The sequence below is a fragment of the Onthophagus taurus genome, chromosome 8 (assembly GCF_036711975.1).
Source record: "Onthophagus taurus isolate NC chromosome 8, IU_Otau_3.0, whole genome shotgun sequence".
Lineage (NCBI taxonomy): Eukaryota > Metazoa > Arthropoda > Insecta > Coleoptera > Scarabaeidae > Onthophagus > Onthophagus taurus.
This window is the reverse complement of record NC_091973.1, coordinates 10,061,520-10,077,682: the sequence shown is the minus strand read 5'-3', so window position 1 is coordinate 10,077,682 and position 16,163 is coordinate 10,061,520. Positions and strand designations below refer to the sequence as shown.

The 16,163-nt window shown below is 38.5% G+C and overlaps 2 protein-coding genes across 2 annotated transcripts; both read left to right on the top strand.

Annotated features, from left to right (window-relative positions):
• The first annotated feature begins 4,649 nt into the window (after nucleotides 1-4,649).
• On the top strand, nucleotides 4,650-6,457 carry LOC139431054 (uncharacterized). The gene is made up of 2 exons (XM_071198625.1): nucleotides 4,650-5,559; nucleotides 5,619-6,457. The coding sequence occupies exons 1-2, from the start codon at nucleotides 5,001-5,003 to the stop codon at nucleotides 6,455-6,457; spliced, it is 1,398 nt and encodes a 465-aa protein (XP_071054726.1). The 5' UTR covers nucleotides 4,650-5,000.
• A 120-nt stretch (nucleotides 6,458-6,577) lies between these two features.
• Nucleotides 6,578-8,833, top strand: LOC139431053 (uncharacterized). Its single transcript, XM_071198624.1, has one exon. The coding sequence runs from the start codon at nucleotides 6,578-6,580 to the stop codon at nucleotides 8,831-8,833; it is 2,256 nt and encodes a 751-aa protein (XP_071054725.1).
• Nucleotides 8,834-16,163: the final 7,330 nt, after the last annotated feature.

Here is a 16,163-nt window from a genome sequence, read left to right as displayed (position 1 = left end):
GGTCCGCAGAATTATCGGAACCAAAAGTGATAGAAAGTTCAAACATGGGTCAGAACGGCGTATAACGTCATAATATCACGTTTTGGACACATTTTGTTATTTATCTCCAACTTGCTCCAATATGACATTTGGCCCCTGAATATCACAAATATGGTCGGCAGAATTATCGGAACCAAAAATGATAGAAAGTTCAAACATGGCTCAGAACGGCGTATAACGTCATAATATCACGTTTTGGGCACATTTTGTTTTTTATCTCCAACATGCTCCAATATGACAGTTGGCGCCTGAATATCACATATATGGTCGACAGAATTATCGGAACCAAAAGTGATAGAAAGTTCAAACATGGCTCACAACGGCGTATAACGTCATAATATCACGTTTTGGGCACATTTTGTTTTTTATCTCCAACATGCTCCAACATGTCATTTGGCGCCTGAATAACACAAATATGGTCAACAGAATTATCGGAACCAAAAGTGATAGAAAGTTCAAACATGGCTCAGAACGGCGTATAACGTCATAATATCACGTTTTGGACACATTTTGTTTTTATCTCCAACTTTCTCCAACATGTCATTTGGCGCCTGAATAACACAAATATGGTCAACAGAATTATCGGAACCAAAAGTGATGGAAAGTTCAAACATGGCTCAGAACGGCGTATAACGTCATAATATCACGTTTTAGGCACATTTTGTTTTCTATCTCCAACATGCTACAATATGACATTTGGCCCCTGAATATCACATATATGGTCGACAGAATTATCGGATCCAAAAGTGACAGAAAGTTCAAACATGGCTCAGAACGGCGTATAACGTCATAATATCACGTTTAGGGCACATTTTGTTTTTTATCTCCAACATGCTCCAACAAGTCATTTGGCGCCTGAATATCACAAATATGGTCAGCAGAATTATCGGAACCAAAAGTGATAGAAAGTTCAAACATGGCTCAGAACGGCGTATAACGTCATAATATCACGTTTTGGACACATTTTGTTTTTTATCTCCAACATGCTCCAACATGTCATTTGGCGCCCGAATAACACAAATATGGTCAGCAGAATTATCGGAACCAAAAGTGATAGAAAGTTCAAACATGACTCAGAACGGCGTATAACGTCATAATATCACGTTTTGGGCACATTTTGTTTTTTATCTCCAACATGCTCCAATATGACATTTGGCGCCTGAATATCACAAATATGGTCAGCAGAATTATCGGAACCAAAAGTGATAGAAAGTTCAAACATGGCTCAGAACGGCATATAACGTCATAATATCACGTTTTGGGCACATTTTGTTTTTTATCTCGATTGCTCAACATGTCATTTGGCGCCTGAATATCACATATATGGTCGACAGAATTATCGGAACCAAAAGTGATAGAAAGTTCAAACATGGCTCAGAACGGCGTATAACGTCATAATATCACGTTTTGGACACATTTTGTTTTTTATCTCCAACTTGCTCCAATATGACATTTGGCCCCTGAATATCACAAATATGGTCGGCAGAATTATCGGAACCAAAAGTGATAGAAAGCTCAAACATGGCTCAGAACGGCGTATAACGTCATATCACGTTTTGGGCACATTTTGTTTTTTATCTCCAACATGCTCCAACATGTCATTTGGCGCCTGAATATCACAAATATGGTCAACAGAATTATCGGAACCAAAAGTGATAGAAAGTTCAAACATGGCTCAGAACGGCGTATAACGTCATAATATCACGTTTTAGGCACATTTTGCTTTTTATCTCCAACATGCTCCAATATGACATTTGGCCCCTGAATATCACAAATATGGTAGACAGAATTATCGGAACTAAAAGTGATAGAAAGTTCAAACATGACTCAGAACGGCGTATAACGTCATAATATCACGTTTTGGGCACATTTTGTTTTTTATCTCCAACATGCTCCAACATGTCATTTGGCGCCTGTATATCACAAATATGGTCAGCAGAATTATCGGAACCAAAAGTGATAAAAAGTTCAAACATGGCTCAGAACGGCGTATAACGTCATAATATCACGTTTTGTGCACATTTTGTTTTTTATCTCCAACTTGCTCCAACATGTCATTTGGCGCCTGAATATCACAAATATGGTCAACAGAATTATCGGAACCAAAAGTGATAGAAAGTTCAAACATGGCTCAGAACGGCGTATAACGTCATAATATCACGTTTTGGACACATTTTGTTTTCTATCTCCAACATGCTCCAACATGTCATTTGGCGCCTGAATAACACAAATATGGTCAACAGAATTATCGGAACCAAAAGTGATAGAAAGTTCAAATATGGCTCAGAACGGCGTATAACGTCATAATATCACGTTTTGGGCACATTTTGTTTTTTATCCCCAACATGCTCCAACATGTCATTTGGCGCCTGAATATCACAAATATGGTCAGCAGAATTATCGGAACCAAAAGTGATAGAAAGTTCAAACATGGCTCAGAACGGCGTATAACGTCATAATATCACGTTTTGGGCACATTTTGTTTTTTATCCCCAACATGCTCCAACATGTCATTTGGCGCCTGAATATCACAAATATGGTCAGCAGAATTATCGGAACCAAAAGTGATAGAAAGTTCAAACATGGCTCAGAACGGCGTATAACGTCATAATATCACGTTTTGGACACATTTTGTTTTCTATCTCCAACATGCTCCAACATGTCATTTGGCGCCTGAATAACACAAATATGGTCAACAGAATTATCGGAACCAAAAGTGATAGAAAGTTCAAACATGGCTCAGAACGGCGTATAACGTCATAATATCACGTTTTGGGCACATTTTGTTTTTTATCCCCAACATGCTCCAATATAACATTTGGCCCCTGAATATCACATATATGGTCGACAGAATTATCGGATCCAAAAGTGATAGAAAGTTCAAACATGGCTCAGAACGGCGTATAACGTCATAATATCACGTTTAGGGCACATTTTGTTTTTTATCTCCAACATGCTCCAATATGACATTTGGCCCCTGAATGTCACATATATAGTAGACAGAATTATCGGAACCAAAAATGATAGAAAGTTCAAACATGGCTCAGAACGGCGTATAACGTCATAATATCACGTTTAGGGCACATTTTGTTTTTTATCTCCAACATGCTCCAACATGGCATTTGGCGCCTGAATAACACAAATATGGTCAACAGAATTATCGGAACCAAAAGTGATGGAAAGTTCAAATATGGCTCAGAACGGCGTATAACGTCATAATATCACGTTTTGGGCACATTTTGTTTTTTATCCCCAACATGCTCCAACATGTCATTTGGCGCCTGAATATCACAAATATGGTCAGCAGAATTATCGGAACCAAAAGTGATAGAAAGTTCAAACATGGCTCAGAACGACGTATAACGTCATAATATCACGTTTTGGGCACATTTTGTTTTTTATCTCCAACATGCTCCAATATGACATTTGAAGCCTGAATATCACAAATATGGTCAGCAGAATTATCGGAACCAAAAATGATAGAAAGTTCAAACATGGCTCAGAACGGCGTATAACGTCATAATATCACGTTTTGGGCACATTTTGTTTTTTATCTCCAACTTGCTCCAACATGTCATTTGGCGCCTGAATAACACAAATATGGTCCGCAGAATTATCGGAACCAAAAGTGATAGAAAGTTCAAACATGGGTCAGAACGGCGTATAACGTCATAATATCACGTTTTGGACACATTTTGTTATTTATCTCCAACTTGCTCCAATATGACATTTGGCCCCTGAATATCACAAATATGGTCGGCAGAATTATCGGAACCAAAAATGATAGAAAGTTCAAACATGGCTCAGAACGGCGTATAACGTCATAATATCACGTTTTGGGCACATTTTGTTTTTTATCTCCAACATGCTCCAATATGACATTTGGCGCCTGAATATCACATATATGGTCGACAGAATTATCGGAACCAAAAGTGATAGAAAGTTCAAACATGGCTCACAACGGCGTATAACGTCATAATATCACGTTTTGGGCACATTTTGTTTTTTATCTCCAACATGCTCCAACATGTCATTTGGCGCCTGAATAACACAAATATGGTCAACAGAATTATCGGAACCAAAAGTGATAGAAAGTTCAAACATGGCTCAGAACGGCGTATAACGTCATAATATCACGTTTTGGACACATTTTGTTTTTATCTCCAACTTTCTCCAACATGTCATTTGGCGCCTGAATAACACAAATATGGTCAACAGAATTATCGGAACCAAAAGTGATAGAAAGCTCAAACATGGCTCAGAACAGCGTATAACGTCATAATATCACGTTTTGGACACATTTTGTTTTTTATCTCCAACTTGCTCCAACATGTCATTTGGCGCCTGAATAACACAAATATGGTCGGCAGAATTATCGGAACCAAAAGTGATAGAAAGTTCAAACATGGCTCAGAACGGCGTATAACGTCATAATATCACGTTTTGGGCACATTTTGTTTTTTATCTCCAACATGCTCCAATATGACATTTGACGCCTGAATATCACAAATATGGTCAGTAGTAGATAAAAGCCGATTCTAGAACCTCCTCTCAGAACCTCAGGTCAAGGTCAAGGCCAAGGTCACGTTGAGTGACCATGACCTTGACCTTGCCCTGAGTTTCTGGGAGGAGGTTCCAGAATCGGCTATTGCAAAGGGGGTCGTTGACCAGTAACCTAGACCTAAACAATGACCTTTACTTTGAGCTCACCTCAGGTCAAGATCACGTTTAGTGACCATGACCTTGATCAGTAACCTTGACCTGAACAATGACCTTTACTTTGACCTCAACGGAGACCTTGAAGTCAACCTTAATTGTGACCATGACATTGACCTTGTACGTGACCTGAAATGAAGGTTACACGACATGAGTTCATTGAAAACCCCACTTCGGAGGAGGTATGCTTTAAATAGCAGATAGAAAATCGTGTTCAACAGTATTGAAGTAAGAGTGTTGTGAACATGTTGACCTGCGACGTGTGTTACAAAGAGTTTACTAGACCAGATAATCTTGTGAGACATCAACGCACAGCATGTATTGGGAAACGTCGAAAGGTGGAAGAGGATCAACAAGGAGATGTTATAGTGTGTGAAATATGTGATGAACACGTAACCAGACAATGTTATTCCTCACATCTGCGTAGCAACAAACATAAACAGAAAGCCTTCGTAATAATAGATGATGGTGTAGAAAAAATAGATTCGATATTTGGAGATAAAATATGTAGTTTTAGAGTGAGCGATCATGAACGGAAGTACGTAGACATGAAGGAATTCAGTAACCGAATTAGAGAAAAAGTTATCAGTTTGATACAGTCCGTGAGGAATGTAAATGGTAGTTTAAAAGTGAATACGGAAATTTTTGGATTGTATTTCATAAATACGAAGGAAGAAGTGGAAATCAAATCATTCAACACAAAAAATAAAATTATAACAGTAGCCGTAGACTTATACCAAACATACGAGGACTTTATGGACGAGATTATGGTGAAAATGTCGGAATTCCAAGAACGGGACTCAGGTAAGAGTATAAGAATAGAAAAGTAGTAAAATGCGAAACTAAAGGTGTTAATACTGCAGGTTGGACCTTGTTGGAAATATTATATCTTGAAGTGAACTGTAACAAGTTTAATCCTACAAGAGCATCGAGCTACATCGACTTACCGACATCCATAAAAGGGAAGAGAGCGGTAATAAACGTGCAAAATAACGATAATAAGTGCTTTGCTTGGGCACTGATGTCCGCACTGTACCAACCCACAGGTTTACCGCAAAGAATATCATCATACCCAGATTATAGGGAAACAGAATTAAAGTTTGACTGCGTAACATTCCCAGTACCCATCAGAGACATACCAAAATTTGAGGAAGAAAATAACATTTCAATTAACGTCTATGGTATAAATTCTTGGTATAATGGAGAGAAAATGGTAGATGATATTGTAACTGTATGTATATGTAAACAGAAACGGGAGCGTCATGTAAACTTATTAGTAGTCAGCGACAATTTCGGGAATAACCACTATTGTTGGATAAAAAACTTATCTCGACTGATAAATACACAATCATCGACTCATGAACATCAAAGATATATTTGTGAGGGTTGTTTGCAATACTTTTCAACTGAAGACAAGTTGGTACGACATCAGATGGATGACTGTAAAAAAGTGAAAGCAACAGTACCAAGCGAACAAATAAAAGTGAATAAGTTCGGACATCTAGAAAAGGAAAATGTTTTACAATTTGAAGGATTTGAAAAAAAAATGAAAGTTCCGTTTGTGGTGTACGCCGATTTCGAGGCGATTCTGAAACCCTTAACGCCCGAAGAAGGAAAAGTTTACGATGATAATAAACCATATACGGCCCGATGTTTTGAACACGAACCATACGCGTTTGCGTACTACATTAAGTGTGCTTAAGATGATAACTTATCGAAATTCCAAATATACCGAGGGCGAAACGCTGCTCTGGAATTTATTATAAGATTGGAGAAGGATGTAATAGAGATCTATAAACAACATTTGAGGCAAACAAAGGATATGATACCGCTAAGCTGTCTGGACCAATTTGTACATGAACTGAGTTCCGTATGTCACATTTGTGATAAACCAATAAACAAAGAAGAGAAAGTGTGTGATCACGATCACTTGACAGGATTGTATAGGGGTCCTGCGCATTCCGTCTGCAATATAAATTATAAATTACCGATGTTTATCCCTGTGTTTTTCCACAACCTGTCGAATTACGATGCCCACATGTTTGTGAAAAGTATTGCCCTAAACAAGGAGGAAGTAGAGGTGATAGCACAAAACAAAGAAAAATATATTTCTTTTTCCAAGAAAATAGTTGTCGGAGAAACAACCGATAACAAGGGAAAGAAACGCAAAGTGTTTATGAAAATAAGATTCGTCGACTCGTTTAGATTCATGGCGAGTTCTTTGGAAAAGTTGGTTTCATATTTGGATGATAAGGATTGTGTGGAAGTGAAAAAAAAATTCAAAGACTCTGAAGAATTTAGATTGATGCGCCAGAAAGGTGTATTTCCATATTCGTTCGTAGATTCGTTTGAAAAGTTGGAGTATAGTAAATTGCCTGATCATACACAGTTTTACGACATATTGAGTTCAAGTAATATTTCAAAGGAACAATACTCTAGAGCACAGACTGTATGGAATAAATTTAAGTGTACAACGTTGGGAGAATACAGTGACCTGTATTTGACGTCAGATGTGTTAATGTTGACTGACGTCTTTGAAAATTTCAGGACAATATCTTTGGAGAATTACAATCTGGATCCTTGCCATTATTATACTGCGCCCGGGTTTGGGTGGGATGCTCTGTTAAAAATGACAGGTGTAAAATTAGAATTGTTATCAGACATTGACATGTTACACTTTTTTAAGAAAGGAATTAGAGGCGGTCTCTGTATGTGTGTAAAACGATCTGCAATAGCAAACAACAAGTTCCTTGACGATTTTAACCCGGAAAAACCATCATCATATATTCTATACTTGGACGCTACCAATTTGTATGGGTATGCAATGAGTTGTAAATTACCAACAGGCGGTTTTCGATGGTTGTCGAACCAAGAAATAGTAGATATAGATGTGGAGTGTTTAGATGATGAACACCTTGGTTATGTGTTTGAAGTGGATTTGGAGTATCCGGAAAGGTTACACAACCAGCATGATGATCTACCGTTTTGTCCCGAAAACATAATCGCTCCCGGATCGAAGCATCCTAAGTTGATTGCGAACTTACAAAATAAATCGAAATACATAATTCACTATGTAAACCTACGTGAATGTGTGAAAAAAGGTCTTAAGCTAACCAAAATACACCGTGCATTGCAATTTCAACAATCGCCGTGGATGAAACCATATATCGATTTTAACTCTGAGAAACGAATGAATGCTACGAATGAATTTGGGAAAAATCATTATAAACAAATGAATAATATCGTGTATGGGAAAACGATGGAAAATGTTGAAAATAGAGTCGATATACGATTAGTGTCACATTGGGAGAATCGTTACAGGAGACCCGGTGCAGAAGCTCTTATCGCAAAGCCGACTTTCAAGTCATCGAAAATTTTCTGCCATAATTTGGCAGCCATTGAAATGCAGAAGGTGGAGGTCAAATATAACAAACCTCTGTATGTAGGGTTTAGCGTACTGGAATTGTCGAAAGCGGTCATTTATAACTTTTTTTATAATTTTTTAAAAGAGAAATATGGTGAAAACGTATTATTGTTATATACAGATACGGATTCGTTAATTCTCGAAATATTTACTGAGAATGTATACCAGGATATCAAAGAAAATATAGAGATGTTCGATACCTCTAATTACAAGTTAAACAACAGACATAATATTCCTCCAGGGCCGCCGATAGTTGGAAAAATGAAAGATGAGTACCCAAATACGATATTAACATCGTTTTATGGTACAGGAGCTAAAGCTTATTGTATTAACACTTTGGAAGGAGTTGTCAAGCGTGCCAAGGGTGTGAAAAAGTATGTTATCGATAAAAACTTAAGTGTTTCAGAATATAAACGGATTATCGAAGATGGAGGTTCTGTGCGAAAAAAGATGTATGTCTTTCGCTCCTCCTATCACACGATGTATACAGAACTAAAGAATAAAGTGGCGCTCTCTGCACATGACGATAAACGTTACGTGATGGAGGATGGATGTCATACTTTAGCTTGGGGAAACTATCTTATTGAAGATCTACGCAGGGAAGATCTTTTGGACAACTTATTGGAGTTGTTAAACGTAAACATGTATGGCTAGTTAAATTGCGATCAGTTAATTTGTAAAAAAAAAAAAAAATACTTGCTTGTATCACAAAACTTGTATATAAAGTAGAAAGTAGGTTGTTAAAAAGGTTACTTGAAATAAAATCAACGAAATTAAAAAAAGTTTTTTATTTTCTTAGTGTAAAAATTATAATACATCTTTTTTTGCAATCCAAGAATTATGAGAGCTATCCATTCCCAACCATTTCACTCGGACTTTATTTCCTTTTCGACGAAGAACTTTTTCAATTAAAAATACATCCGGGTGTTTCACACGTTGTAATTCTTCGTCGTAAAATGCTCCAAGAATGGGTTCTCCTCTACCATCTTTAATAAGGTAAGTCCTGGGATTAGTATTTTGAACTGTCGCTATGGTGAAAATTTCATTGGACCAAGTTGGTTGGTAACCTTTAGCAAAAGCGTGTCTGTACTTGCTAATTCGCACGTGTTCCCCCACATTAAATTTACGGTGGTTGGGGTCGACAACTTTAATGGAATTGTATACAGTATTTAACAGAGCAGATTCATTTCGTCGATTAACAGCTGAAGGTTTCATGTGAATGGTGCGATGTATTGTGTTGTTGTAAGATTTTAGTAATTTGGGTAGTAAGTCTAACCAGCGATAATTTCCTTGCATACTAAATTCTTTCCACATTTTATTTTTTAGGGTTCTATTAAACCGTTCGATAATCGAGCTTTTTAAAGTGGAATAGGTGCTGTAATGATTAATGTTAAGTTGTTCCATTAATTTTTGAAAATCGCTATTGTAAAACTCTTTCCCATTATCGGTTTGTAAGTTGCTCGGAGTAATATTCTTTTTACTATGCAAAATGTCCTTCATAGCTTGAGTAACCTCTTTCCCAGTTTTGGTTTTGAGTGGTAAGGCCCATGCGTATTTTGAAAAAGCGTTGATAACAGTCAGTATATACTTGTAACCTTTATTGACCGACGCATATGGGATCATTTCAACCAAATCCGCTTGATAAAGATCCAATAGTCCGTGAAGCAGAACGCGGCGTCGCCGATAATGTCGTCTCGCAGGTGCATGTAGTTCGTTAACGAGATCTCGCTTAACACTAACCATTACTCTACAACCCCTTCAATCAACAACTCTATAAGAAAAGGTAGTCCTCCTATCGGTGCATTATTTTTACACTTAATGGTATCTCCGCGTTTGAGTTGGACTCCCTGGAGCGACTTAATAACGATATCGTTAACAAGTAACTGAACATGAGCGGACTTTACAACATCTTTTATCATACCTTCGTAGAAAGAATTGATGTAATCCGTAATTCCACTTTTGTTTGTGATTTTATAAAGTTTTGTTTTTGGATCAACATCTCCATCACCACGTAAAGTTAAAATAAATGTTGATGAAGGTTGTAGAACTTCGGATCTTGCTATGTGGTTCTGTATAACATGGTGGTGAACATGCTTACCAAATTTATCGATAGATGTAGAACCATGTTCACCAAAACGGTTTAAAGGCATATTGGCTTCTGAAGCGTCACAGAAACAGAAAAAAGTTTATATACCCTTAACGAATGACTTGCGCTTCCCGTAATTCCTCTATGAGGGATATAATTTCGTTATGATGAGCAGTATGACCTGCTGCTTCGGAAGCAAGTAGTAAACGCAACCGATCAACTAATTCGTTCACGTCGTCCCAGTATTCGTACTCTTTAATTGCAGCAGGTACTAACAACTTATTTAAGTGACCTGATCCAGTTTTAGGTTTTGGCCAATATCGAGCCCAGTACACATTTGGTCTTTGACCCAAGGAAATTGGTTTGATTATGTTCACAAACTTTTCATTTTCATCATCAGTTATGATACTTTTTGAAGCGTCATAATCTCTTTTATGTACATTCGAACGTTGTAAGATATCTTTGTAATTTCTCGCATCTGGTAAAGTAAATTTACCCGGTTTATTTTTGAATAACAACTCGTATAACCCCGGTGTTCCTGTATACGTAAATTCACCCACCAAAATGTTTTTCCCGTCAAACGTTATTGGTTGATTTGCGATATACAATCCATCGGTAAGTGCACGAACACCGTAAGTTTGATCGAACTCGTTATTTACATCTACTGTTAAACCCGTAACATAGGTACGTGGTAAGGGGTCCAGCTGTCCTAAAGCTTCTCGAATAACTGTCTGTTCCATCATTCCCTCCATATTCTCTTTCATGCGCGCCAACTGCTCCCTAGCGTCCCGCTCGTAGACATCTAAAGATGTGTCTGACTCACGAACAGAAACCTCAGGTGTAGTATCTCGACCCTCGAACACCTCTTCGTCGCTGAGAAATTGCGGACTCCGTGCGAGTTCCGGTGAAACATCCATGCTAGCTCCCGGTTTAATGGGTGTTGACGTAACTCTACGTTTAGGTTTCACTCTAGGAGTTTCCAGTTTAAGTCCTTTAGAAGGTTTCTGCAAGTCAGCCAGTAAGGCTGAGATATCTGGTGACTGCTCCTTTTTCGGGGTAAATAAATCACGTTTTATCCCGAATTTATTGTCGAGCGCTAATAAATTGACAGTTTGTAATTTTTTGGAAATATCTGTCAGAGGTTCTTTCAGTGGAGCGAGTTGAGCTTCGGCAATGGACTGCTTCTGTTTTATATCTCCTTTCAAAGTGCGTATTTTATGTTTAACATCTTCTCGCGCAGCTATTAACTGTTGTGCAACATTACGATTCATAGTTCAACGTGATAGTGTAATGATCGCACAGAGACTGAGCATGCAGTCGTAAAGTCAATGGTTTTACAGTATAATGTACTCATCGAAACCTTTCCGATAGCGTCCGTTATTTTTATCGCAATCTAAATCAATAACTAATATACCGTGCGGTGTATCCCAACAAGTTCGACAAATTCTGACAAAATCATCCCACGTAATGTCCCCTAGCAAATGATCGTTGTAAATATGTTTCAAGTTAGTGAGATCTTGTTTAAATAAAACTAAAAGGTTGCAATTGTCACGTAAAAGCTGCTTGGAAATGGCGCTATAACTTTGAGCGAGTAAAAAAGTATCAACGTTTCTATGACGACCGTATGAAAAATATTCCTTGATAATCTGTTGCTCTGTAGGAGCAATATCATCAAAAATAATAATTGAATATTCTTTCACCTTTGACGGTGGTAGAAATCGTCCGACATCTGAGTATTCATAATAGCCGCAAGAGCGGATAGGTTTAAGTAATTGTCGTAGAAATTCGTATTTGATTTGGTAGAGTGAATTAGAGCACAAATATACATTCAAAAAGCGCAACCCGTTGAGAGCTGTCAATAAAGTTAACATTACGTTTGTTTTTCCGGCACCCGAAGAACCAATTATCAAACCACGTTTACATTCCCCACCAAATAATTCGCTATGTCGTTTAAATTTATTTGCAGCGAAGTCGTTATGAAGATTACAGATTGGTAGTGTTAAAGGTTGGCTAACAAACTTAACGTCTTCAACCATGCTGACGGGTGATACTTGAACGGGAGATTAACAAGAAATGAAGTCGTAGTAGAAAACAATGTTTATTTTATCATAAAAAGTAGCATACAAAAAATTTCAGCAGATTATTTATTATCATTGTTTCAAAATAATGGTTTACAACACTTTAACTATATAAACTGTTAACATTGAGTTTGAAAGTTATTTAAAGCGTGCGTAATATTACACAATATTTATTTTACAATAAGACGTGGTATACATAAATTTACAAAATTATTTATTATCATGATTTCAAAAGTATCTGTATGGTTGATGTAGTAGAACCACCAGTGGGTTATTCACATACAGATGTTATGTGATTAAACAAAATAAAGCAGTGTAAGTCACAGTACAATTTACACTACTAAGTATTAAATTAACAATAAGTAGATACGGTAAATATTCAAATAAGTAATTAATAATACATATTAACAAAAGCATGGGAGCGGTAACAATAAGTAGATACGGTAAATATTCAAATAAATAATTAATAATACATATAAACAAAAGCATGGGAGCGGAAAAGGTGAAAAGGAAGCGAACTTGTTGTCATATCATCAATTCGAACGATTTTCAGTATCATACAAGGATGGTGTACAAATTTGAAAAAACCACCTACAACATATTAGTTGCTGAGACATCCCTCCGACAATTCCTCAGTACTTTGATCCTCCTCAAGTTGTGGTTTAAAACAGACTCGAAACAAAGACACACGACAACACATCGCACACCAATATTTTTTATTTAAAATAATAGTCTGCAATCGTTCAGAAGATGCATACTTTATTTTCGAGCGCAATTTCACACGACAATCCAGTTGTAAAACGTTCGTTATACTAATATGGTGTAGGCGGCGTCGACAACGATAGCAAAGGTTGCCCAAATGTGATTCATAAAAAACATACCTTGCTTGATACTGAAGACCCACTCCGAAAGTTGAACTCCAATCAACCGGAGAACCGTGGAACAACTTATGTACGGTGCCTTGCGACATTTTCTTTCCAAAGCGTTCCACGGTGGGGAAGCAAACCTCCCCAAGATTGATTCGATCGCCCTTTCGGGATATTCGACGCCAGAAGCATATGTCCCAGCTGTACATTACGTTTAGTAGTAGAGTCTTTGGTAAAACATCTACTAACCGCAACGTACGGTCTTTACGGGAAATCGTCGAATTAACGCTCTCCATAGCCAACTCCTGCAACGTTAACACTGCAAGAGACAAAAAAACTGAACGAGCTTCAAAAAAAAAACGCTATTAACCGTTGTCAGGCAGCAGCCTGAGAAGGGACTTATACAGGTTAATTTTGGTGTTGTACATGTTAAGGATGTTTGAAGAAGCAGCAAAGCAGACGGTGGGATTCTGGTTTACTGCATTCAACGCGTTCACGAAGTGGCGCTTATGATGTTCCAAAGTCGTCACTTTGGTTTGCAATTGAGGTTTCAAGCCCAAGATGAAAAAATCCTCTTGGGACAAAAGACTGCTTGCCAAGTTGGTTGTTGAATGCAGAAACGCATCAACCCATGGGTCGGGATGTGCGGTATTTACAGCTGGAAGATTTTGCCTCTGCGGGATAGTAGGGATAGGTAAAGGTGGTGGGAACACCACATTTTGTGGTGGGATAGTTGTGATAGTTGGCGGGCTGTCACGGATGTCGATGGTCACCTCTGGTGGAGATGTAACCACCGTTGCAGGTCTGGTTACTGTAGCGAGTGTAGGTACTCTTCGTGTGTTACGGGGAGGTTTGGCTAATGCGTTGCGCAGCAATCTACAGGAGTCTTGTGAAGCAGGAGAAGGGTTTGGGCGGGTAGTTTGTTTCACGCAACCCCTTGACAACAAGTTGACGCGTTTTTTTATACGGCGGGATGTGTACCGTATGGGTCCACTCGAGAAGACAGGCGAAACACATATCCTATCGGAGGGTTGGGATACGTCTTCCGTCGCTGGTACAGACGGTGCCGCAAGCACCTGGTTTTCAGCAGGTGCTTGACTTGTGACATCCGTATGTACAATATCTGGAAGTGGTTGTACCACGTCGGTCTGATTGGTAGCAGGTTCAGGTGGCACAACAACTTCCTGATATGTTCCTTCTTCTCGTATCTCCATACTGATGCGAGTTAAGCCGTAGGACGACAAGGTTGGACTGGTGGTAACAATCGCACCATTGTCGTTCCCTGGCTGTGACCGGAGCTCATTCATTATTTGCTCGTACAGTGGTGGGTCTGTAGTGAAATCCTGCATGGTACGACTCAAACCGTCAAAGTTGCCGCTGCAATATAATGGTAACGACGGTAGGCTTGACTCAACAACATTCGTACTGTCGTTATTGCGTGGCAGCACGGCAACCAGTGGGTCGGTCATACCATCGGTATTATCGCTTGCACGAGCGTGGCTGTTACCAATTAAGTGAAGCATAATGGGAAAGACTTCAAGGAATCAAAAGGGTTACAAAAAATTTGGATTATTTTATTAAAATTATACGTTCGCTCACGTCTGACAAGTTTGCAATGCGCTGAAGAACCACTTTTCTCAGCGTATAACTATTAATGTCTGAAATCATCACAAACATACATGAAGAAAACCGATAAAAATTGTATTGATGTAACTTACTTTTCAAATGGTTTTCTATCACGTCTGACAGGTTTGCAATGCGCTGAAGAACCACTTTTCTCAGCGTATAACAATTAATACCTGAAATCATCACAAACATACATGAAGAAAACCGATAAAAATTGTATTGATGTAACTTACTTTTCAAATGGTTTTCTAGCAGAAAGCGATTTCTTCGTGGTCGGAAAAACACAGTTTTTAACAAAATCTGTTATTATCGTAAACACACTTTTTAAGGAATTATCGTCTTTTGTACACTACTATATCACTCAGCGACTGCTGTACACGGAGTGAGGAGTAACCCACTTTCCACTACCTTTAAGTACGGGTTAGTGAACAGGTATTTGTCCGGTCAACTGTCTGGGAATGCGAGGTCGTTTAGGTCTTCTCCTTGTTATCGCCTGTGACTGAAGGGGAGGTCATACTGTCTGGGAATGCGAGGTTGTCCAGGTTTTCTCCTTGTTATCGCCTGTGGCCCAAGGGGAGGTCATACTGTCTGAGAATGCGAGGTCGTTCGGACCTTATCTTCGCCCGTGACTCAAGGGGGGTTACAATCCCCCCTCCCCCTCGACAACTTCTTGTAAGTGGCGTACATTGGAAAGAGCGCACATACTTCTTCGTCGCGAGTGAAAAGCACAGCTCGGTATACCCATCTCAAGTTTATAGATACTACCTTCCAACGCAAATATCGGCGCGGAAATAATATGTCTTAAAAATTTAATTTTTTCAGGTCCTTTAACATACACTTTCTTGACATTCCGACACAGATATTTGACTATGGCGTGGAATTCCATTGGATGGATAAAACCAACTTTCCAGTCGATGCAATGATGATGTGTCATTAACCAGTTTGCAGTATTCCTATATTTAGATGGTAATGAAGCTATACTGCTACTCGGTTGAAAAACGTGGTGGGTTATGCATTTGTTACTATCACATGATGCTAATTCTTTAGGTACGAACTGATCTTCGTTGACCATGAAACCTTGTATATCGAGAATTATGTATTGAGTTTTATTTGAATACATCTTGCTTCCGTACATCAACACGATTATCCATACAACGTACAACGTCGTACTATGCAGCCGTAGAAATCTGTCGCACAACTTATACTCTACGACTTTTTTTTTGTTTACGCTGAATATAGAAGTCTCACATTTCGGATGATGAGCTACGGGTGCGATGCGGCTCAGGATCCGATCCAACTACACACTACCAACCCTTCTTTCCCCATAC

Coding starts and splice junctions, on each gene's coding strand:
- LOC139431054 (XM_071198625.1), top strand. CDS start 5,001: ATGTTGACCTGCGACGTGTGTTACAAAGAGTTTACTAGACCAGATAAT. Junction 5,560..5,618: donor ATTCCAAGAACGGGACTCAG/GTAAGAGTATAA, acceptor TTAATACTGCAG/GTTGGACCTTGTTGGAAATA.
- LOC139431053 (XM_071198624.1), top strand. CDS start 6,578: ATGATACCGCTAAGCTGTCTGGACCAATTTGTACATGAACTGAGTTCC.